The sequence below is a fragment of the Eubalaena glacialis genome, chromosome 11 (genome assembly GCF_028564815.1).
Source record: "Eubalaena glacialis isolate mEubGla1 chromosome 11, mEubGla1.1.hap2.+ XY, whole genome shotgun sequence".
Taxonomy (NCBI): Eukaryota; Metazoa; Chordata; class Mammalia; order Artiodactyla; family Balaenidae; genus Eubalaena; species Eubalaena glacialis.
Window position 1 is genome coordinate 59,393,357 of NC_083726.1, and position 24,806 is coordinate 59,418,162.

Below are 24,806 nucleotides of genomic sequence, written 5' to 3' on the forward strand. Positions count from 1 at the left end.
CCTTCCCCCACAACCCCCCATTAATCCCCAAGAGAACAAACACCCCACGCGGGCCCCACCCCCCCGCCCCCCCCCCCCCCGGCCTCCGCGGAAGGATCCGAGCCGCTTCCCAGGCCACTGGTGGCCAATCTCAGCCCTCCCCCGGGAGGGGCCCCTTCCGAAGCCACAATCTGTTGGGGGAGCCAGGAATGCCAGGTCCGGGAGGACCCGGCCCCAAAAGATGAAAGTCGCGACTTGCCCTGCCCCGCCCCCAAAGGCTTCCCGGGTAGTGTGCTGGGACTTGACCCGCCTCCCCAGGTCAACAAGTCACAACACGACCCCGGCCTGTCAAGTCACATGACCTCTGCCTGTCACTGACAACCTGGTCATGTCTTCGGGCCAGGAGAGACCATCTGCTCCAACCCACCCCCACCCCCATTTACAGAAGGAGAAACGGAGCTCTGGAGCAATGGTGCAGGCCTGGCCAAGGACCTGTCACCGTCACACCACCGCCTGAAGCTGCCACCCAGCCACAACCAGCCTTGTTGACAGTTTCTACTTAGGACAAACTCCGGCTGCCCCCATGAGGGTATGACAGGATATGTAACAGGCCACCATATGGCCTCTGTTTTCTACCTAATGGCACTAGAAAAATACTTTGCATTTTCCACGGTGCTTTTCACTTTTGTTCAAGCTGCCTCCAAGTTCATAATTCTCTCATTTTACTTCCACAACTCGTTATCTTTTATTTACTAACAAGAACGGTGAAGCACGGGGAGATTAGGTGGCAGGCCTGGGATCCCTGGGCAAGTGAGGGACCGCTGAGGCTAGAATCAGGGCTCCTGACAACCCAGTCCAAGGCAGTCGTGCGCTCACGTGCACGCAGTGTTCCAGGCAACACAGCCCTACTGTAGCCCAAACACCTAGAAAGCAGGAGGCCTATGCCCAGCTCCTCACAGCAGGGAGTCACAGGACTTGCAGGTCTGGTACACTGAAAAGGGCGGGCCTGATCTTCGGTGAAGGGCACCAGAGCACCACGGGGGAAGGTGATAAGGGAAACAGTGGGAATCGGGGCCACCCGGCAAAGAACATGAATTCTGGCATGCCAAGGGCTCATCAAAAACTTTACAAAGATAAGAGTTTAAGGGTGCTCTTCAGCGAGGAGGAGCTGAAAATGACTACCAAGGGGATTCAAGTTATTTGGCCTCTTTTGAGGGAGCCAGGGAGCTAAAAGAGAGGACCCCTTTAGGACGACCCAAGAAGATGCAAACAACCCTGGTGGCTGGATGCAAATTTTCAAAGGACGGAGGTTTAAAAGACCTTGTGTCCACTAGCTGGGAGGGGATGAGGGGCAAAGAAAATGGGAGTCTCTGTGGAGGAGGTAAAACGGCGGCTCATGTCAGGTGGGCGGAACAAGAGCTCTTGAGGGAGACAAGCTGCAGTGAGGCTTCACACCGCAGCCTAGGGGCGATCACGGTTGAGCGCTGTTGGGGCCGTTGGGTGCCGGGAGCTGGCGCCCCGCCCTCTTTCCTCTCCCCCACCCCCCCCCCGCACCTCCCACCACCCTTGTAGTGCCCTGCGCGTGCGCGCGCAGACACCGGTTGCCAAACATTGCATCATCCCCGCCCCCCTTTCCTCCCCTCCCCCGCCAGCTCTCCCCTCCGCGCGCGCGCATGACTCACTCACCTCCTCCGCGAAGCCTCGTGACCCAAAGCCACTTCCGGGTCCAACACTAAGTCGACCCCCAAGCGGGAGCGAGCGATGGGGGCGGTGCCTTGGGGGCTCCTGAGTGGCGGATGTAAGGTATGAGGCGGGGCCAATGCCGGCGTGCCGCTTTGTGATTGGTAGGCTTCTGGATCCGCCCCCGGAGAGGAGGGCAAGGCCCTATTAAAAGATCTCAGCTCCGCGCTATCGGGGTCAGAGGCTTGAGTCTAAGGCGTAGAGTGTATCATGTTGAAGATGAGCGGGTGGCAGCGACAGAGCCAAAATCAGAGCCGGAACGTAAGGAGAGAGGCGAGTACTGATTCCCCCATCTACCTTTTACCCTCCCATCCTCGTGAACACCAGTTATCCCCTTAAAGTTAGGGCATCCGCTCTTAAGGATGTGGTCCTACCCCCTCCGCAATGAAGTGAAGTGACCGTCCGGGGGAGGGATGAGGAGAAGCCTTCATTCAGAAGTAGTGCTAACAGAACCCTCTTCCTTCGCACGACAGCAGCATCCCACCACTGCCCGGAGCACAGGCCCTACTCTGTGCTGTTCAGGGAAGGGGCCCCAGCTGCCCTAGAAAGATTTTTTCTCTCCCGTTGCAGACCCCAAGCCTCCTCGTTAGGCCTGCCGGGTGGGAGGCGGGGCAACAGGACACACCCCCGCGCCGAGAAGGCTGGTTGACAGTGGTTCAGGCCGCTGCCGCCACTTTGCCACCAGCGTCCTCCCCCTCCCCCACCCCCAATCCTGTCTCAGCCGCAGCGTCTCCGGGCCAGCATAGCCACGTCAGTAGATGGGGCTTTTGGACCCTCCACAGGACATTCTTTCTGCACCCTTGCAGAGCAGAGAATCTTAAAAAGAGACTGACACACGCCTTTGGGAAGAGGGGTGTCGATGGACAGGGAGCAGAGATGAGTTTTCCTTTTCCCCAGAGGTCCCTAAGCCTTCTGCACAAGAGAGCATCCTGGATCTTTTATGTGTGGGAAGCCATTTGGAGGTCTCCCCAGTGGATTGTCCTTCCCCTGGGATTGGTCCTTGCCTCTTTCCCCTTGTCCTGTCTCCAGCTGATCTCTGTGTAACCATTGCATCAGGTCAGCCCCCTGCTTGGCTCTGCAGCCCTCTGGCCCGGGGCTCCACTGCTGATGAAAGCTATGTCCCACACACTGGAAAGCAAGGAGGGTTCCCCAGGGAGGACAGCCCTGTAGAGAAGCACTGAGGACGATAGTGCATCTACAGTCCCCAGGGATAGGCAGCTGCCGCTCTGCCTCTGGGCTTCGTCCTCCTTTTCCTATGAGAGATTGGGGAGATTTATCCATTGATTCCTAACAAATACTTAACCAGCACCTACTATGCTGGTTAAGTTTGGGGCCCAGCATTTATCCATGAACAAGAGAGAAAAAAAAATCTCTCCTCTCACAGAGCTTACATTTCAGTGGGAAGAGGCATACAGTAAGCAAATATATAAGTGCCATAGAAAAAAACTATAAAGCATGGAAGAGTAGAGAATGCTGAGTGGAGGTTACAGTTTACACTGGGTGGTCAGGGATTCCCCCACTGAGGTGGTATTTAAATGAAAGACCTAAAAATAGGCAAGGCAGTAAGCCATGTGATATGTGGAAGGAAGAGCTTTCCAGGAGAAGGAATAGCAAGAGCAGAGGTCCTAAGGTGGGAGCATGCATAGTATCTTTAGGGAACAGGAGGCCAGTTGGCTGGACTAGAGTGAGCAAGACGGAGAGTGGTCAATGAGAAAAACAGGGCAAGGAAGGAGCAGATTGTGGAGGGCCTTCTAAGCCATTTTAAGGACTTTAGCTTTTAATATGTGTGAAATGAGAAGGTTTTGAACAGAGGAATGACACAGCCTGACTTAAGTTTTAAAAGGCTCACTTTGGGTGCTGTTGTGAATAGACTCTGGGAGGGGTTGCAGAAGCAGAAACTGGGAGACCTGCAGTCAAGAGGTTTCTGCAGTCACCCGAGAGAGATGATAGTAACTTGATCTAGATTAGAAACAGTGGAATTGGTGAGACGTGTTTAGATTCTGGGGTTTTGAAGAATGACTTAAGAAGTTTTGCTGGTGGTTTGGACTGGATTGTGGGGTGTGAGAGTAGAGGAATCAAGAATGATACCAAGGTTTTTGGCTCAAGCAACTAAAGTTGCTGTATACCGAGACGGGAAAGACCTTGGAAGGAGAAGATTAGCAGGAGTTTGTCTTTGGACACGTTCAGTCTGAGATGCATATTAGATATCCAAAAAGAGAATGGCAAGTAAGCAGTTAGATAGAGTTGGAGGTCCCAGGAGAGGTTCTAGACTGGAAATACACATTTGGAGGATGTCAGCGTGGGAATGGAATTAGGAAAATGCCAATTGATTTGTTCCCTTCCCTGTAGTCCAGTCCTTACCCTGGCAGATTTGAGGACTGCCTTAAATTTAGAGAAAGCTGAGTTGGCCAGGATTTTGCTATTATGTAATCAGGACTACAAATGTCAGCAACTAAAAATAAAGGAAGTCAGGCTCTTCTCTGTCCTTAGAAATGGCTACAGGGACCAATAACTAACTATACTCTATAAGACAGGAAGTAAGGAAGGAGCAGTAGGAAGCTGGAGATAAAAGAACCTGCCTCTCTCCCCCCTTCCAGAAATGGCTAACATTTTATCTTTGATCCCCACAGTGTTCCAGAAGGAAGTGTATCTTCATACATCACCACACCTGAAAGCAGGTAAACTTAACCAACCCTTTCCCAAAACCAGCTTCTAAGAATTGCTGCTTAGGCCCCCTTTACTGGGACCCTAAGAAATTATGAAAACACCTAGAGAAGGTGGGAGAGGAGAGTTTGAATCTGAGCAGGCTTTTGCTATTAGGCCACGTCCATCCTCCTGACCTGCCCCTAACAAGGTGACCAAATCACTATTCTTAGAGCATGGCCTAATTGAAAGCTGGCTCTGAGTGAGCAGTCAGCAGTCAGGTGAGGTCTCACCACACCTCAGTCCCCACCAAGGTTAGACTGACCCAAGAACTGTTTGTCCAAGCTCCCCACACAGGAGGAGAAAGGAGCACAGATGGTCTGGTGACCGCCCCTGGAAACAACCAGTGGAGTTCCCCAAGGGGGGCTGAAGACTTTTACTAGGAACCCATAAGAATGCACATCCAAGCACTTGCTTCTTCACGTGCTGGGCAAAAGCAAAGAGGGAATATCATTCTAGATCAGGGGTTGGTAAATTTTAAAGGGTCAGACAGTAAGTATTTTAGACGTTGAGGGCCACACAGAACAGTCTCTGTCACAACTATTCATCTCTGCTGTTGTCTCATAAAAGCAGCCGTAAACAATATGTAAATAAATGGATGTGGCCGTGTTCCAATAAACTTTTATCTACCAAAACAGACAGGCAGCAGGCCAGTGTGCCAACCTGTAGACTGACGGCTTTGTGGAGCTTCTTCCCCCGCCCCACTATCCTGAGTATGTCCTTTCCCAGAGCCTGATCCAGCCACAGAGATGGCAGCTGAGTCACTGCCTTTCTCCTTCGGGACACTGTCCAGCTGGGAGCTGGAGGCCTGGTATGAGGACTTGCAGGAGGTGCTGTCCTCAGATGAAAATGGGGGTACCTGTGTCTCCCCCCCTGGCAACGAGGAGGTAAGAATGCTAGGCCTAACGCTGGGCGGGGGGCGGGGGCTGCGGGGTACTGCCCGTCCCTTCTCAGCTAATTAACACCTACTTTGCCTTTCCTCATTCCTTTGAAGGAAGGACCAAAAACCTTCACCACTCTTGACCCCGCCTCCCTGGCTTGGCTGACCGAGGAGCCAGGACGAGCAGCGGTCACGCGCACCTCCCAGAGCCCCAGCTCTCCGGATTCCAGTCAGAGCTCCCCGGCTCAGGAGGAAGAAGAGGAAGACCAAGAAAGACCCAGGAAACGGAAACACAGTGGCCAGTCCCCGGCACGGGCTGGAAAGCAGCGCATGAAGGAGAAAGGACAAGAGAATGAAAGAAAAGTGGCACAGCTAGCTGAAGAGAACGAACGGCTCAAGCAGGAAATCGAGCGCCTGACCAGGGAAGTGGAGGCGGCTCGCCGAGCTCTGATTGACCGGATGGTTAATCTGCACCAAGCATGAACGGCTGGGACCAGCACTTCTCCCTCGGGCCACTTCTGACCCTTCCTGGAAGTATCTACTGACCACCTTCTCACCAGTGCCAACGATGTACCCCTCCCACCCCCATCTATTCAGTAGGGGGAAAACTTAGGGTAGATGACAGGAGAGGGTCTCGGCATGTATATAGAGATTGTACATTTATTTATTACTGTCCACATCCATTAAAGTGACTTTCTAGGAGCCAAGTTCTCACTTTCACTTTTTCTTCTTGCCTTTAGGGGTTTCAAGGGGTTTCCCCTCAGTTAGAGCCAACTGTTTCTTCAGATCCAAGAGTTTAGCCACCTCTGCAGCAACCTGGTTCTTGTCTGCCTTTTGTGCTTTCAATTCTCGGACAATGTTGCCCTAAGAGAAGAGGGGATGGGGGAATCACAACAGTGAGACCAGAAATGACCTGTTTACGATTCAGCCTCCCATAGGGCTTAAGCTCTGCAGGGAACCTAAGCCTGCTTGGTCAGCCTCCCATAGGGCTTAAGCTCCGTACCTGCTTGGTCACTTCATCCATCAGCACTTGTATCTGCTGTGGTCCAGCTGTTGTCATAGTCTCTACAGCTGCTGGCTTGGGGGATGCTTTTGCCTTGAGATCAACAACAGAGTTAGCACCTGCTACCATAAACATCCCCCGACCTCAAGTTTTATATAACATCTCAGGGGGAAAGTGATTACCTTTAATGACAAGGACTCTTCTAGCTAAGACAGGAAAGAAAAATGAAGTGAGGAAGCAGCAGGGCCAATAGATGGAAAGAGGGATGAGTGAGGGCTACTGAAGGATACTAACTGTTGGTGGGTGAGGCACAGTCTTTAGCTTTCTCACCTGGCCCCCGCTGAAGCGCTGCCTCAGACTTTCAATCTGGTCATTTTCCAATTTTTGGAACAAGGGACTGACCTGTGAAAAAAAGAATTCCAGAATCATTCACTGATTAGGTATAAATTCTACCAGACTATACAGAGGGCCTCTCCACCCCAACTTCTGACATTTAGGAACTCAGTGGTCTAGAAAAAAAACTTTTATAGAATGTAACACTGAGCAAATACCTGCTGATTTCAGTAAAGAATCCAGAAAAAGCATTCACTAGGGTCAAAAATTAAACTATTTAATGATGCTAGGTTGATGCAAAAGCTTAGAGGTGTACATACTTTTATCACCTTGTGTTGAGGAAGTGGTTACCTTGTATTCTCCCTGCCCCTTGGGTCCTGGCATGAAGGACAGTGAGGATACATGAGCTACAGAAAACATTGGGCTTGTAAACCAATACCAAGGACTTTATATTAGAAACAAGCCTAAGTGCAGAGTGGGGATGAGTGGGGAAGGGGTTCGGAGAATAGCTATGAGAGTCTCATGCCCAAAGTTAAGTTCTTCCCTGACCCCTCCCCAGAGGCTGCATGGCAAAAGCAGGAATTTTGAGAGAGGCTGGCTCTTCCAAATCTCAGAGACCTACTGTGCCAATCTGGTGTCCTGCTGGTAAGGTGCACAGGAAGTTTGTGAGCAGGATGCTGCAGGCTGGAGGTGGGAGCTGCAGCTGGGCCTGGATGGTAGCACTAACCGTGGGCATGTAAGGCTGGAGCATGATGGACAGCAAGGCAGCTATGTTCACTGCCAAGCCTGTCACTGTCCCTGCCCGCTGCCTGGGGAAGAAAAGATACTAGTCACGATCCCCAGGAGGACGCAGCCTACAGGCCACTTTATTCCTGGAGCCAACCCTACCTCCTTACCTACCTGTCAGCCTCGCTGCCTTTAATCCGCTTCCAGGGCTCGTTCACCTGAATGTACTGGTTGCCATGGCGAGAGATGGTGAGGATACTGCGTAAGGCATCCCGGATCCTGGGAAGGAAGGATGCAGGCCAAGGTGTAAGGTTCTGGGGGGACCAGTATGGGGCTCTCAACATGCCAGCAGATCACTGAGTTGAGACAGAGGTGTAGATACTTACCGAACCTTCTCTAGTAGCTGGTGATAATGCTGGAGCTCCAGGGTGACATGGGCCAGCAGGCGCCGATCATCAGAGGTGAGCACCATCTCAGGCACAAAACCCCCAAAAAACTTAGACACAAACATCCCAGCTCTGGATGGGAGGAGGGAAGGAGAGGGGAGAGAAAAGAGGAGTTACTGCCCAGTCTCCTTAGAGAAATGTGACACGATTTTCATAATTCTGCATTTTCTCAGAACTGAAACCACCTGGCTCCCTCAAGCTGGAAGGCAAAACTTAACAAATTAATTCCTTATTCTCCCTCTCCCCTAAGAATATGACTCTGCACATAACAGACGTTTTATATACAGATATCCCTTATGTAAAGGGAACTAATAAAGTTAAGCAACAGTTTATTTTTAAGAAGTTAAAAACTCAGAATGATCAAGTTGAAATATGCATTAATTGCTACCAAACAAATAAATCCTCTAGTAGGGACTATCTGTTCAATGTGGTTAATGAGCAAACCTGAAAGCGTGTGTAGCCATGGAGGATATTTCTTTAGGTTGCAGAGTAGCTGAGATAGGGACCGATAATGGAATGTGAGCCTGAAGTAACAAAACTGAAAAGTACAGCAGAAGTCTCCTACCCCTATGCTAAAATAACCCCCTTCTTCAGCCAAACTTTTCAGTGGTCTGCAAGTGAACCTTTTTGCTAGGAAAGAACACATTTCCAATTCTACAAAGAACATTAATAAGAAAATAATTCGCAAAAATTCACTTTGTGACCAACTCTGCTAAATCACATCTCTACAACTAACTTGCCCCAAGCATACGTGGCCTACTAGCCCCACCCCAGGCTCATCTGCTGACTCTCACCCCTCACCAGGTCCCACCTGTTGATGAAGTTGCCCAGATTGTTAAGCAGCTCAGAATTATTCTTGAGCAACATGTCTGTCCAGGAGAAGGCACTGTCCTGACCCTCAGGCCGAATGTACAGCAGATAGAAGCGCCAGATGTCAGCAGGGATCCCTGTGTCCTGCGCCATGTCCCCAAACACTCCCACACCCCGGCTCTTAGAGAATTTCCCGTTCTCGTAATTCAGGTATTCTGGACAGAGAAGGAGAATGAGAACCATCTGTTCAAATCATGTCCTTCCTCGTGGGATGAACTGGGAGATTGGGATTGACATATATACACTAATATGTATAAAATAGATAACTAATAAGAACCTGCTGTATACAAAAAAAAAATCATGTCCTTCCTCTCTGACCCACTAACTCTTCTTTCCTCTCCCTCAACCTCAGTTCTAGAGTAGCTGGCCTGCACAGAACTTGGGAGATCCTTCCTCTGCATTCTGGTCTTCTTCTGTTTACTTCTACCCATTACAAAATTTAGCTTTGGACTTTTGCTCTCTTCAGGTTCTTGTTTCCTTTTTCTGCGTTGAGCTTCCATGTTCTAATTGTTTCCTATTTTATCTCAACTCCTAACTCAAGACCTAGCACCTCTCCAGGAGCTTCTTCCAAGTACTGTCTTGGCCCTCATTCCCTAAGAATATCCCCATCTCCAATCTCCCAGGGTACCTGTAGCAATGAGGTGGCTGACCAAAGTGTAGTTGTCCTCAGCTCCTAGGGCTGAACAAGGAAAGACTAAGCCGTGGAAGGGAACATTGTCTTTGGCCATGAACTGATACAGGCTCACCTATGGAATGTAATTGGGAGACAGAGCTCCTGAGATCCTCTTCAAAGGCCCAAGAAAGATCAGCTACCCACCCCTAAGCACCCCACTATACACGCACCCTCCCCAGGTCTTTGACAGGCTAACAAAGAACTGCTCACTTGTTCTGGGTTCTTCCACCATTTCTCCCACTGGTCTGTGTAGTTGGCTGTGATGGACAGGTAGCCAATGGTGGCATCAAACCAGACATAGAATACCTGGAGGGTCAGGAGGGAGGAGACACAGTAAGATGCAAGAACACTGGGAAAACCTTGCCAACCCAAAGCCTCAGACTAAATCAAGACACAATCAACACTCTGTTCTGCTAGCCCAGGGTTTCAATCCCAAGGCTGAATAATATGAGATATGAATAAAGCATAGGGTTTTTACCTTGTCCTCAAAACCTACTAAGGGCACAGGGGTTCCCCACTTGAGGTCTCGGGTTATGCAGCGTGGCTTGAGGCCATCCCGAATCCAAGAACGAATGATGAACCGGGCGTTAGGTGTCCAGTCACTGCCAGGCAACGTCTTCTCCAACCACTCCTCCAGCGGCTTTCCCAACTGAGACAGCAGAGAAGCACAGAGAGCTGGTTTAGGACAGTCGCATGTGTGGTCACCATAAGGATAAATATGTACAACCATTTTGGAGTAGTTTGGTGATATATAATTAAAATTAAGGATTCATGATTTTGCCATAGCAATTCCACTTCTAGGGATTTTTTTCAACAGAAATATTCACATAAGTGTGTACAGATGTGTTTATAAAGAAGTGCACAGTTCACCACAGCAAAAATTAAAACTAATTCACTTGGTTCAGTAGAATTTAAAGAAATATAGTATATCAACATAATGAAATACTTATAAGCCCTTTAAAAAGAGTGAGGAAGACCTGTATGTATTGATATGTAAAGATCTCAGAAATACATTAATTAAATAAACTGCTAAACAGTAATATATGATATAATCCTATTCTTATAAAAATAAATAGTAATACACAGATTAACATAAGGCCAAAAATTTTTTGAGGAAAACTATATCTCAGTGCTGATTAAGGGGAACATCCACTTTTACACCATGTATTTCATTCTGAACATTATTTTTGTGGCCGCACCGCACGGCTTGTGGGATCTTAGTTTCCCGACCAGGGATCAAACCCGTGCCCCCTGCAGTGGAAGTGCAGAGTCCTAACCACTGGACCGCCAGGGAATTCCCTCATTCTGAAATTTTAAAAACAAGCGTATATCACTTTTGTAAGCAGAAAAACAAAGATAAATCTTTTGTAAGGGATGGTTCATGTGATTCATCCACATAAATACTGTAGCATCCAAAACCTGACAACACACTCTACTGGTGAGGCTATGGGCAAACAAGTGCACACACACACTACTCGGAGGAATGTAAAATGGAATAACACCTATTGAGAAAAATTTGGCAATAAACTACATATGCATTTCTCCTGCACACAGCAAGTGATCCCTTTTAAGGAATTTATCCTGAAGATACACTTCCCACAATACAAAAATACACATGCACAAGGTTAGTCACTGCAATAGTATTTTTAACTGCAAAATACTGGAAACTACCTAAATGGCAAACACAAGAAATTGGTTAAATAAACTATGGTACCCACGGGACTTCCCTGGTGGTCCAGTGGTTAAGACTCTGCGCTCTCAATGCAGGGGGCCCGGGTTCAATCGCTGGTCAGGGAACTAGATCCCTCATGCCACAACTAAGAGCCCGTATGCCACAACCAAAAAAAAAGATCCCGCATGCCACAACTAAAGATTCTGCATGCCACAACTAAAGATCCCGCATGTCACAACTAAGACCCGGTGCAAATAAATAAATATTTGAAAAAACAAAAAACAAAAAACCATGGTACCCACACAAAATGGAGTACTATGCAGCTGTTTAAATAAAACAAACAAACAAGGCTGAGTAAGGATGCTCTCTATGATCTGATATGAAGTAATCCTGATATGGAGTCATTTCTAGAACATACTGTTAGATGAAAAAGAGAAAATGCAAAAGAGTATATACAGTATGCTATATTTTGTATAAGAGGAAATAACACACACACACACACACACACACACACACATACATATATATATATATAGGCTTATCTTTACAAAAATAAACACACTAAGACTAAATCGGAAAACAAAGCCAATCACCTACAGGAGATGGGAGAACAAGGTAGCCTGGACAGGAAAGGGAATGAGGGAATGACACTTCTCTGAGTATACCTTTTTGCATGGTTTTGATGTTTTAGAAGCATACTGATGTTCTACATTTTCAAAAAATTAAGTTAATAAGTATGAGGAGAGAAAAAAGAACTAGAAGCAAATGAAACAAACTTATTGGCTTACTTCAGTAACACAACCACACTAAAGGGGGAAAAAACTAAGCCAAGACAATTTTGAACATATTTGATTATATACCCGCGCTTGGTGGGGGATAGGGCAGGACTGCCAATAAACCCTACACTCGTCTTAGTAGGTTTTTTGATAGTGGTATGGGTGAAGCAATTCTGAAATTTTTAGGTGTATTGTAGAATCGAGCAAATGAGTAAATAATGTTGTTGGGAACCAGAGTACTTACTGTTTGGAAGAAGGGAAATAAAAATATGAGATGAGGGAAAGTGAGGAAGAACCCCATGGGGCTGGACTGGAATTTCAGGTGTCAGTGTGAACCCAAAACAAATGCCTAACTCTCCGCTGACAGGGCCTAGAAGCAAAGACACCCCAGTAGCAATGAGCACACTTAAATCTTGGTCTCTAATACTGTTCCCTACTTAAAAAAAAACAGGGCTTGGTAGAGAAATGGTTGAATCCCAGACTGGAACAAGATGAATCTAGAATATCCTGCTATGCTAGAAAATAAGAAAGTGCTTAAAAAATGATGGGAGACCTCAGAAACACCCAGAGAAACAACCTTGAATAGGCTACCATTGGCCAAATAAGGGACAATTCGAATATGAAAATTATTTAGGACAGGAATCAATTATAAACCATTGAAAAAAATTGGAATCCATGAGTTGACACTGATAATAAATAAGGAGATAAATGAATGAAGGAGAAGGGTAAATGTGGAGAGAGTGGCAGAGTTGGCAAATCTTAACGAAAACTGGTTCAGGTAGGAATGATTAACTAAATGGATGCTAAATTTAGAGGGAACCTTTCAATAAAGAGAAAAGTACTTGCATGGTCTTAAAGTGTATTCCCACAGACTGCTTATAAGTTGCAAAGGGGAAAATATTAATTGTACAGTGGAGAAGCTGGGTAACACCTTGACTGAGCAAAATTAACATCACCAATGAGGGGGAAATGGCCATGATGTGCCTCTGGAAAGAACAAAGTATCATTTATGTAGTATTCCAACTGAGGATGCATAACCTGAATCTAGCCATGAGGAAAACAGCCAACAAATCCAAAATGAATATTCTATTTTAAGAGGGGGAATCAGGGCCTATATTATTAAAAACTGTTAATGTCATAAAAGATAAAGAAAGGCTGAGGAACTGTTTCAGATTAAGGGAGACTAAAGAGACAGAAAAACTAAATGCAATACATGATCCAGAGCCAGATTCTACACTACAGGAAAAATGATGCTAGAAAGGATATTAATGGAATAGTTGGCAAAACTGGAATATGGCTGGTAGATCACACAATTATATCAATGTTAAATTTCTTGAAGTTGTTAACCATACTGTGGTTATGCAGGAATATGTCTTTTTTCTTAGGAAACACACAAGGCAGCATTCAAGAGTAGAGAGGTTATATAAGTACACATGCATACATGTATGCGAGAGAGAATATACTAAACCAAATGGAGCAAAATCTTAACAGCCAGTGAATCTGGGTAATGGGTGCATGAGGTTCTTCTGGGTAAAGAACACGAGGTTCTTTGTTCTAGTAACTGCTTATTCTTGCAACTCTTTTTGCAAGCTTGAAATTATTTCCAAATAAAAAGTTCAAAAGGAAAAAAAAAAAAGCAGCAAATCCACTAAAGTGAAAAATTGGTTAAGACACATTGTGAAGTAAAAGAAAGAAAGTAGACTGAAGAAGAATATGAATGCCATGATCTAATTTGTATTAAGGAGGAAAAAAAGGCATAAGAATACTTTCATATGCAAGTGCTACAAAGGAAAATCAGCAGTAGTAAATACCTCTTGGCAGATGGGCCTGGACCTTTCACTTTGTGCCCTTTTCCTGTTACATCTTTTTACCTTAAGCATGTAAGTATAATTTTAAAATGGAAATTAAAAACATATGAGGGTGACTTGGTACAAATTTGCCTCTGCCTGTGGCTGAGGCAGAGGGGGCAGAGGAGGCCATGCAGACTGGCTTGAGGGAAACGCCCACTCACCTTAGGCAGATCCAGAAACAGGTGCTGAGAGGATTTCACCACAGGGCACGACCGGCAGACTTTACACTGAGGCTTCTGTGAAGGGGAAGTCAAGAGAAGGGGTGACCCAAGGTAGGACAGTCAGGATCAGGCTGCAGGCCAGGAGCTGTCCAGGCGAGGGGGGAGGCACAGAGAGATGAGGTCCCCCGTCTGCCACCAAGCTTAGCCTCACGCTCACACCCCGCCAACTCACGAACTACTTACTTGGGCCTTCTCTGAACTGGCAGACTCAGGTCTGCATAGCACAACATTTGCTACTCAGAGTTTCACATCTGTGTCCTTTCACTCCAAAGAATAGGAAAAAGCATTCTCTGAGCACAGGCTAGACCCAGAGCCCTGCCCTGTACACAGCTGTGTGAGGAGCAGAAAGAGCCACGCAGAGAAGACACACGGTTCCTCTCCTTGAGGAAGTTACAATCAACCAGGGAGAGAGGGCTTGCGTGAGAAACAAGCACAGGCTTTCACACGGCAAAATGTCAAGAAATACTTATTTTCATGGCACAACTTGACTGTACAAACATTGAAGGATGATGGCGAAAGGAGTAAACAGGTGGAGCTAACCAATGAAAGCTTCTGAATGAGTTTTGATCTGGGTTTTTGAAGGTGAGAAATTATAACTCTCTCAGGACCTCTCTCCACATGCCTATATCAACTGCCTACCTAACATCCCTCCTTGCATGTCTAAGGAGGCACCTCAAGCTTAACAAACCCAAATAGTATCACTGCATTCCACAGGAAAGCTCTTCTTCACCCAATCTTGCCTGTGTTCATAGATAGTACTACCATCCGCCCAAGCTGCTCAAGCTAAAAGTATACAAGTCGTCATTCTCTTGACTTCCCTATCACCCCGAATTGCAGTCTATCCAGTTCTATAGAGTCTGCCTCCAAAACATATCTCAAATCCTTCCCCCGTCCCACTCCGCTATTTCTACTGCTATTAACCTAGTCCAAGCTATCGTCATCCCATTTCTGAGCTACCACTGGCCTCCAGGCTGGTTTCCCCACTTTCTCTCTTGCTTCCCTCCCACCCATTATCCACAGAGCAGCGTGCCATTCCACTCCCAGATGGCTGACTGGGCCCTGGAAATCGGGTCACTGCCTACCTCTCTGACCTTGTCTCAATCCACCACCACCCATCCACCCCCACCGCGACTCACCACGAGCCACACTGGCCTTTTCATTTCCCCTTTTCAGCGCTTTGCTGCCTCGGGCCTTCGCATTTCCTGGTCCTTCCGCTTGGAACACTCTTAACCCCACTCATCACCTCCTGGCTCCTTCTCATTCTTCAGTTAAACTCTCAATTCAAATGTTACTTCTGAGAGACCTTCCCTAATCACCCAGCTTAACTCTTCCCTCAGAAGTCACCCTCCACCACATCTTCCGGGCAGTTTACCCTGGAGTAACTCTATTGTATCTTTAGTGTTGGTCTCCTCCCGCACTAGATAAAAATCTGTCTTGTTCACTGCTACATCCTCAACACCTGGAACTGTGACCACCCTACTTTAAAGACTCAAAAAAGTTTGTTGAGTAAATGAATGAATGAATGAACTACCAAATGAATAAACATGGAGTAGAAGAAAAGGTGGTATATATGGAAGAGAGAAAGAACTAAACAAATGCAGATCAGGTGGTATGAAGCAGGAGCAAAGGTAGGGTAGTATGAACTCAACTTGTCGATTTTCCAGCACAATGCCAAGCACATAGTAAATGCTCAGTAAGTATTTATGCAATGGACTGGGTGATGAGTTGCCAGGACAGAGTAGGAAGAGCCACTGGTGAAAGGTGTTGAATGCTGAAACAAAAATCCTATGGACAACAAGGTCCTACTGTATAGCACAGGGAACTATATTCAATATCCTGGAGTAAACCATAATGGAAAAGTATATAAAAAAGAATGTATATATTTGTATAACTGAGTCACTTTGCTGTACACCAGAAATTAACACAACATTGTAAATCAACTATACTTCAATTAAAAAAAAAAAAAAAAACCTGAGGCGGACCAGACTGGGAGTCCCTTAAGATTAGAGACTGTCTCCTTCCGGGCTCCCAGGAGACCCTCCTCTCACCTTGAGCTCAATGGCATTGATGAGCTTGCCACACTTGTCACACTGGTCACCCCGGGCCTCCTCGTAGCCACAGAAGGGACACATGCCCTCCACAAAGCGGTCAGCCAGGAAGCGGGCACAGTGCTCACACCGCAGTTGCTCCACAGTATCTTGCAGCACAAAACCTCGGGCCACCAGCCGCTGGAAGATATCCTGGGTAATTCTGACGAGGTGAGCAAGGGACAGGGGAGGGGTGGACCGGGCTAAGTCAGAGGAAGTGGTGCGCCCCTCCCTCCTTCCACTCCACCCAGGATCCAAACCCATTCAGTCCAAGTGCCAAAGAAATCAGTCAGAGGCCACTTAAGTCATCTGTAGGGAGTTTACTGATGAGCCCAAACACCTCACATAAATTGCCCAACTCCCCACACGATCTCTTTCCTCATCGCTCTAGAATTTACTTTTGTAAAATACAGATTTATCTGTTTTGTATTCTTCATTAACAAAAATCTCCAAAAGGATAGGACTGTTTAGTTCTTTGATATGTCCTAAAAATTAAAATTAAATCAGAGTGCTGCTAAACTGCACAGCACTCTCAGCTGGCAGCCTGTCTACTATGCAGTTTTTATAAGGATGATAATCAGGCAGAGGAAAATGAGTGTATTTGCTATAAACACAGGAGTAGGAGGGGCTGTCCTCAGGACCGTGGCGGCCAGGAAGAGAAGGGAGGCGGTAGAGGGAAGGCAGGTCCTTCCCATGAGCCTAAGTCCTGTCTCTTCCCTCCCTCGGCTACACCTTCAGCCCTGGTCAGGCTTCTGCACACAATGAATCCCCATAATAATGCCTGGGACACATTTCAGGACAATATCCGGATGTTTGGGGGTGGGGGGCGGGGAACAATCTTGGTTCCTTCTTTCTGTCTCCTAGATATTCCCACTGCCCCCGCCCTCCATTTCTGCCTGATTAGAGGAAACCAACTTGGTCTGCTGAGGAGTGGTTGTCCGACCAAAAATGTCAAACGAGATATTAAACCAGCGGTAGATGTCGGCGTGGATAACATGGTACTTGTCACAGATCTCCTGGGGGGTTAGACCCTCCTCCATAGCCTTGGTCTCTGTCGCTGTACCATACTCATCTGTCCCACACAGATAGAGGGTGTTCCACTGGCGGAGCCGGGAGTACCTGGAAGGGAACGTGGTGATCATGGGGCCCCATCTCAGCCCCTCCCATGTACCCAGGATCCCTCCGGCTTCCCCCCTTGAGGCCTCCTATTCCCTTGGGGCCCACTGCTCCCTCAGGGCTTTCCCCCAGCAGCCGGCTCCACCTGGCAAAGACGTCAGCACTGAGCACGCAACCGATGATGTTTCCAAGATGGGGGACATTGTTGACATAAGGGAGGGCGCTGGTGATGAGCACATTCCTCTCCCCAGCCACAGGCAACCTGGTAGGGAAGAGGAAGAGAACAGTCCAGGGGGGGAGAAGAGAGGGTCAAGAGGGACCCAAAGTGCACAGAACACCCAGATGCATCTGTTCTACTGTAACAGGGCCACATCCATCTGAAGTCTTTCCTCACATGAATCCACTGGAGCATAAACTCCCCCAAAAGCCATGAGATCCCTACAGTTGGCGAATACAGGGCCCTGCCCACAGCAAGCAAGCCTCGTGTACTGCTCCTAAGAAGCCTCATTCTGACACTGAGCTCTGTCTCTCTTTACTACCCTAGGTACTCCTTTTCCATTAGCTCATTCCCAGGCTCCAAACTCTGGGGTATTGACAACTCTCCCCAGGATCTGTCCAACCACCATCATTTGCTGACTTCCTAGACGCCAATGCCACCCAAAAACGCTTTCCCAGCACTGACCTCTTCCCTTCTTCCCAAGTGCTATGTTAACATTACCTCTACTCACTACCTGAAATGCTTACAGCTCGCCAGCCCATACACAAGTCTTCCCAAGTCCTCTCATATCCCTTGACTCTTCCCTCCCTAACCCATATCAGTCACTTCCTCACGGCCTGACTCAAACCAGCAGGAAGCAGCCATTGCCTTCATAGCCACCCTCTCCTCCCCACTTTCCCAGGATCATTCCTAGTCATGCCACTCAATCTGCTGTCGGAAGTCACTCAGTCTGCTCTTCTCTTTTCACGCTTCATCACCAGTGAAAGCTCAGCTGCACACATCCTGTATTCACCCCCCTCCCCGGCACTGACACCTCACCAGGTTTCCTTTCATCTTTCTAACCATTCTTTCCTTTTTTTTCAGTTTTAATATTTTTTTTTATTGAAGTATAGTTGATTTACAATGTTGCATTACTTCCAACCATTCTTAATCTACAATTGCTGACTACCATCACTTACCGTGTCCTTCAACCCTGGGCATCCTGCGAGCACACCGAGTCCCATAATCTCTTCTCCTAATAGAGACTCCAATGATTCCCTCATGTTAACCTTACCCTTCTTCCCAGCTGCATGCTATATATCCGGTTAGATGTTCCATCTACTTCCTGGAACATTTTACAGCTCATTTCCTTGAGAAAGATCTCACTGTTTTCTCCTGGATTCATTGACTTTTCTCCCCATGACTGAGTACCATAGTCTTCTCTGAAATCCAGCTTAGAAATCAGCTCCTTCAGGAAAGCCTTTCTTTACTGACGACCGGCCTTCCACCCAGTTATCCTTGTATCCCGAGTCCATAAGCATCTTGTACCACACATTCTGTGGTGCTCCTTTTGTGTCACCCTGTAACGTCTCTCTCGAGTGTGCTTACTACGGTGGCAGATATGAACCACCGCAGAGTATGCCCAGGGTTCTGCCCTCAAGAGGGTTACATTCTATCAGATAACTTCTAACTGGATCAGTGTGATGAGAGGTACAAAGTGCCCAAGGAGCTCAAAGGAAGGCAAGCATCTCCAGCCTAAGACTAAGACTTCACAGAGGCAGAACTACTTGAGTTGGGCCTCGAGAATGGGTGGGAATTTGCCTGATCAAGACACTGGGGATGCTCCGTATAATTTCTTACAACTGCATGTGAATCTACAGTTATCTCAAAATAAAAAGTTTAATTTTTAAAAAAGTAAAAAAAAAAAAAGACACTGGGGATGTCCTTCAGTCAGAAGGAAAAGCACAGAAGATAGCCTGGTTTGGCTCTAGGGTCTTTAGCCAATTGTCTCCTCCTCTAAGTACACATTTAAACATGTTAGCCTGTATAAACACCTAAGAAAATTTATCTCCTATTCTTTATTACCTCTAAAACAATCCTCAATAGGTACTCAAAGAAATACGCAAAAATGAGTGAATGAACAAAGGACAAACTTTCATTAATTCATCCAAATTTTATCATTATCTACCAAATGCTTGGCCCTGCGCTAGAAAATGTGTACCATAAAAGAAGAGAGAGGCCCTGCCTTCAATAAGCTTACAGATTAGCGAGGAGACAGACCTGTAAAGAGACAATTATAGGGCTTCCCTGGTGGCACAGTGGTTAAGAATCCACCTGCCAATGCAGGAGACACAGGTTTGAGCCCTGGTCCGGGAAGATCCCACATGCCGTGGAGCAACTAAGCCCGTACACCACAACTACTGATCCTGGGCTCTAGAGCCCATGCGCCGCAACTACTGACCCCGTGTGCCTAGAGCCCATGCTCCGCAACAAGAGAAGCCACCACAGTGAGAAGCCCGCGCACCGCAACGAAGAGCAGCCCCTGCTCGCCGCAACTAGAAGCCTGCGTGCAGCAATGAAGACCCAACGCAGCCAAAAATTAAAAAAAGTTTAAAAAGAGATAATTACAACATAATATGACAATGGAAGCTCCCAGAAGATGAAGCACTTAAGACTCTCACAAGCTCTATAGAGAAAGAAATGATAGAACCGGTCTCTTGAACAACTGTACAGCAGGTAGGTAAGATGCAGGCATTCCAGGGAGAAGGAAGAGCATGGGCAAAGACACCAAGGTGTGAGAGTATATGATCTCAGCCTGCCTTCCTCTTAAAACTCATCTTGACCCAACTGCCCCTTGACTGACCAGCCTCCAGCCACTAGCCTTTTAGAAATTCCTTATAAAGAACCAAACACGGTGCTTGCTCTGAGACACCCTTCCCCCAGACTTACCCTTGCCTAACTCTACTCATCTTGCAAGTTTTAGTTCCTTTTTTTTGGCCATGCTGCGCGGCTTTCGGGATCTTAGTTCCCCAACCAGGGACTGAACCTGGGACCTCAGCAGTGAAAGCGTGGAGTCCTAACCACTGAACCACCAGGGAATTCCTGCAAGTCTTAGGTCAAATGCCATTTTTCTAAGTTAATCTCCTGTGATATTTTCTCATAGCATCCTGTTCTTTTCCTTCATAGTACTTACCAAAATTTATAATTATACCTTTGTGTGACAGGTTTTTTTTAACTTTTAATTTTATATTGGAGTATAGTTGATTAACTACGTTGTGTTAGTTTCATGAGTGACAGTTTTTTTTAAATACCTGTCTATACCACTAGACTCAAAGTGGTATGAGAGCACAGTCTTGTCTGTTTCATTCCCCTCTGTAGACCCAGTTCCCAGCACACAGGGCCTGACAAGGAGTGGACACTTAAATCTTTATTGAACAACATGTTCAGAACTACAGACATTTCATTTCGATGGAAAAATCTACGTATGTGTGTGAATATTATCTTAGCTTTCAGGAGAGTAACAGAATATGATGCTAAGCATGCAGGCAGGGGCCAGAACATGAAAGGCCTTGTGAACTACACAAAGAAACCATCTGTAGAATTCTGAAAAGGAAGGTGAGATGATAACATAGGCAGTTTTAAGCAGCCATTCTGGTGGCAGCGTGAAGCATGGGATGGCACGGAAGGAGAAGGTAAGAAATGGCGAGGCCCAATCTCAGGTAGCAGCAGTGAGGATAGGGAGAAGGGATGGATACAAGGACTCTTTAGGAGTTAGAATCAATGACCTGGTAATGGAACAAATGATAACAAGCAGAGATGAGAGAAGGGTATAGATAGATGACACCAAGATTTCTGGCCTGGATTTTTAGGTGGAAGGTGGGAGTCATTCACTAAGACAAGTGAATGAAGGAGAAAGAGAAGCTGGCAGGGAAGGTAATAGGTTTGGTTTTGTACACGTTGAGTCTGCAATGCCAGTGGAGGTGGAGGAAATCTAGGAGATAGTCTGACAACTATGCCTGGAGCTCAGAATAGAGATGTGAACTGAAAAAAACAGATTTAGGTGCAATCAGTAAACAGAAAGTAGCTGAAAACATGGGTGCAGATGGGACTGATGGACAGTATATCCAAAGTATTAGCCAAGAGGTTGAGAGGACAGAAAATTAAAGGTCAGCAAAGAGAATTCGACAGGCAGGTATTGGCTCTATCGACAATTTCCACGTAAGAAACCAAGCCCCACTCATGTGTGCCTACTCACACTGGATTCTGCTGTGGCTGAACAGGGGGCAAGCTTTCCAGGCCCTTCTCCCAAGCAGCTACCGCCATGGCAATCTCCTCCTCAGATAGGGTAGCCAGCTCCTCCTCCTATGAAGAGTGGACAGTATCCCTCACCAGGTGAGGGGGGAGCCGTAGAGTAAAGAACTTTTCTCCTTGCTCTCCATGAACTGAAAAAGTTAGTAGTCATGCTCAAAGTCCCTCTCCAAGCCACCCACCACCTCACGCACTGAGGCTCTGTGGGGACCCCTCTGCTCTGTTCCAAACCTCAGGCTCATTGCTGACAGCCCTCCCCTCAAGGGAGCTGGGCTGGGGCTGCTTTTGGAGGTAGGGCCGGAGGGCCAGGACACCCTGCTGCTTCAGCACAGTCTCTGCAGCTCGCTGACATGGCTCCTGAGAACTCAGTGTCTGGAACCAGCTGTGCAGGGCACCCAGCTCCTCTGTGGCATGGAAGAAAAGAAGCAATCAGTAAGACCTAGAATGGGTAGGCGGGAAGGGACCCCCCTCCCCTTCTTCACAAAGTTTCTCCAGCTGCCTTTCCCAGTTCCCTCAGCCATTTTTCTGCTATAGCTGCCCTGTCAAGCTACACCTCAAAATGGGTCCTCAGTATTCTACTGCCCACTCTGTAACCCCTACACCAAGCTCCTGGGGTTGGGGCTGGTGGAGAAGTGATATGCACAGTTCTCACCAGGGAGGTATGCCGGGTCTTGGAGTAATGGATACAGTGCTCCCCACAAAACAATGTCAGCTAGAGATTCCGTCTCCTTTGTTGAGGAAAGAAAGGAAGAAGTACACAGGTGAGACACTCAGTTTCTTCCCAATTGACATAATAGTATCGTACATTTCCTAAGCACTTACTATGTGTCAAGCACTGTGTTAAGCATTTTAAATTACTTCTCTTAATCTTCAAAATAACCCACTGAGGTGGACAATAATACATTACCCTCACTTCAAAGGTGAAAAAAATGAAGTTTAAAGAGTTTTTGTGAGTTTTAAAGTTTACACTGCTAGTAAGTGGCAGTTTGGAAGGTTTGAACTCTGAATACAGTCTTCTTTCTTAATTCGTATATCATACAGCTTTCCCCAGTACCCATCTCAAGGCCCAACTCACCCCAGCCAGGAACGGACAGCTCCGACGACTCAAGCTGTGGTCAATATGAGTCAGGGCTCTCCGGACCGGGCTAAAAACATCTTCTCCCTTCTTCCCTTGGACCACTAAATAGTACAGGGCAGCGGACAAAGCTGGCTAAAATGCAGGAGACATGGGTCAGGGCAGCCATGCAGAGCAAGAGCCTGCCTGCCATTCCCCACATCTCAGTCCTACCTGCAGCTCTGTCGCTTCCCATTCCAGCCACTGGTTGGTGAGGTCATCTTGCTCCCAGCCAGATAAAAGAAAGAAGTATCTACCCAGGGAGAGAGCAACAGAGGCAGAATTAAAGGGGCCCATTTGTCTAGCCCATTTCTCACCCCCCAGTGAAACAGTGGTTGTAAACAAGGCTACACAGAGGATAATAATCCCTGATTCTATTCAGCCACCTCCCTGCATCAAGGACCAGTACTGACCGACAGATTGCACTGGTGGAGAAGAGGTAGTTGCCACTATCCAGTTGCAAGACAGGAACCTTAGGCCGGGTCAGGAACGGGACCACACACTCTGACCCGGGAGAGGAAGACGGGTGAAAAACAGAGAAAAGAAAAGAAATGCTTTGTCAACTTAGAAGGACAACTTCACGGGGGTGGGGGGGGGGCAGGGGGGATGGGCAGTCTCACGGAGAGGGTCCAGGATAGGACCACTGAAAGGGGGTGGGTCCAGAATGAACTGGAGAGACCAGCAGGTGTTCAGCTGAGACGGCCAGCTGGAAACAACAGATGGGGACTGCAGTGAGGAGGTGGTGGTACTGGGGTAGTGCTGCAGCCAAGAAGTGGAACAACGGAAAGTAATTACGATATCTGAGAATGATCTGAGCTACAGTGGGAGAACAAAATTAAGAGAACTGGGAGGATTGACAAGAGAACTGCTTAAGAGTCACGCAAACAGATGGCTGGGAATGAGAAGAGGTAAACGGAAGAGAGTATGTGTGTCCCTGTGTTCTTAGGAGAGGAAAGCAGGGTTTCCTAAGAACGACAAAGGAGAACCTGGTGGTTATCATGTGAGTGACGTGGGGGGGGGGGGGTTGCCTGATAGGCGTGGGAGAAGATTGGAAAAGGGAAAGAGGTTCACTGGAGTGAGGCGAGGTCCTGGAAGAAAGAAAAGGGTACACTGAGGGTAATTAAGGGAAGTGACGGATGAAAGGTACGACTGGGAAGGAAGAGGGTATGGGGTGTCCAAGGATAATGCTGGAGAAGGTTGACGGGAGTGCGTGGGGGGGGGCGGGGTTGACGAAGACAACTGTAGGGTGGTCGTCGGCGTGTTTTCAGTCCCGCCCGGCTCATCCACCGCCCACCAGCACCAGCAGACTACCTTCCGGGCCTACAGTGCTGATGAGCAGCTCCGCTCTGCACTGGGCCCTCCCGGCCGCGGCCAGCACGGGCAGGCTCCCCGGGGCGCCCTCGCTCACGAACAACCTCATTTCGCCGTGGATCCCACGCTGATGCAACCGGAACCGGTCTCCCGCCAGTGGGATGAGCGACCGCCGCGAGGCACGCCGGGAAATGGAGTTCCGAATGTGGCCTTTCCCCCCAGCCAGACTCCCGGAAAGTAGACTATTTCTCCCATCATGCAACACTAGGAAACAGGAAAAGAGTGTCATAGAGATGGAGAGACAGTAGATGCTGTGCCAGAGCAGCACTTTTTTGGTGGGTGGGCCGAGGAGACCTTTACGTGTGGAGCTCGACGCACTTCAATCTTGTAACGCAGCCCAAGGGCGGTGACGGAAACAGAGGCTCTCAGTCATCTTGCTGAAGTAGCGATGTTATGACAGCGGCTACTCGCAATGGCTGACTCTCGATTCGAGTTCATAAGAATCAGAGTTTTAGAGTTGAGAGTTATGATAAACTTACGTTAGTGACACAATGAAAATTAGGGTACATATCCTATTAACAAAAAAGAATGTGACTATTAAATATTGATTTAATACCATTCTGAAGCGCATATGCAGACAGGCAATCTCATTAAAGGGAAGGGAGCATGTAAAGGAAAAAGGTAAGTTGAGGCGGAGTAAGAAGGCTAAGAGTTTGTCAATAAGTATACGTTATTCAAGGAAGCACGTATCAGTACTTGAGAAAGGGACCCTTCTTAATCATCTTTGTATACCTTTAAGATTAATTAATACCTAATCGTACTTAGGAGCTTGGCACTGTTTCTTATACATATATATAAATATATATATATTTCTCAAAAAGAACTAACAAAAAAACAAAAATAAAAAAAATTTTAATTCTCAAAAAACTCTATGGTGGTTGTGGTGGGCCTTTTGAAGCTAAGCCATAAGAAGCCTTATAGGGACTTCCCTGGTGGCGCAGTGGTTAACAATCCGCCTGCC

The 24,806-nt window shown here is 47.4% G+C and overlaps 3 protein-coding genes across 6 annotated transcripts; 2 read left to right on the forward strand and 1 right to left on the reverse strand.

Annotated features, from left to right (window-relative positions):
* Nucleotides 1-1,880: 1,880 nt before the first annotated feature.
* On the forward strand, nt 1,881-5,192 carry LOC133101108 (DDIT3 upstream open reading frame protein). Of its 2 annotated transcripts, none has more exons than XM_061205734.1 (3): nt 1,881-1,992; nt 4,350-4,397; nt 5,152-5,192. In XM_061205734.1, exons 1-2 carry the CDS (start codon nt 1,930-1,932, stop codon nt 4,389-4,391), a joined length of 105 nt encoding a protein of 34 aa, XP_061061717.1. In that variant the 5' UTR covers nt 1,881-1,929; the 3' UTR covers nt 4,392-4,397; nt 5,152-5,192. The 2 variants fall into 2 exon arrangements, with proteins under 2 accessions (XP_061061717.1, XP_061061716.1); XM_061205733.1 differs by having other exon boundaries at nt 5,061-5,173.
* Nucleotides 5,172-6,004, forward strand: DDIT3 (DNA damage inducible transcript 3). The gene is made up of 2 exons (XM_061205731.1): nt 5,172-5,309; nt 5,417-6,004. The coding sequence occupies exons 1-2, from the start codon at nt 5,172-5,174 to the stop codon at nt 5,783-5,785; spliced, it is 507 nt and encodes a 168-aa protein (XP_061061714.1). The 3' UTR covers nt 5,786-6,004.
* MARS1 (methionyl-tRNA synthetase 1) lies at nt 5,935-24,006 on the reverse strand. 3 transcript variants are annotated; one of them, XM_061205728.1, is made up of 21 exons: nt 23,786-24,006; nt 22,888-22,978; nt 22,649-22,727; nt 22,436-22,570; nt 22,013-22,088; nt 21,592-21,764; nt 21,308-21,414; nt 17,221-17,337; nt 16,875-17,078; nt 15,921-16,122; nt 13,813-13,887; nt 9,832-10,002; nt 9,564-9,659; nt 9,309-9,426; nt 8,622-8,835; nt 7,751-7,882; nt 7,539-7,643; nt 7,261-7,447; nt 6,636-6,707; nt 6,306-6,398; nt 5,935-6,166 (listed from the first exon to the last, which is right to left on the reverse strand). In XM_061205728.1, exons 1-21 carry the CDS (start codon nt 23,892-23,894, stop codon nt 6,020-6,022), a joined length of 2,703 nt encoding a protein of 900 aa, XP_061061711.1. In that variant the 5' UTR covers nt 23,895-24,006; the 3' UTR covers nt 5,935-6,019. The 3 variants fall into 3 exon arrangements, with proteins under 3 accessions (XP_061061711.1, XP_061061712.1, XP_061061713.1); XM_061205729.1 differs by lacking the exon at nt 16,875-17,078; XM_061205730.1 differs by lacking the exon at nt 23,786-24,006 and having other exon boundaries at nt 22,436-22,539; nt 22,888-22,976.
* Nucleotides 24,007-24,806: the final 800 nt, after the last annotated feature.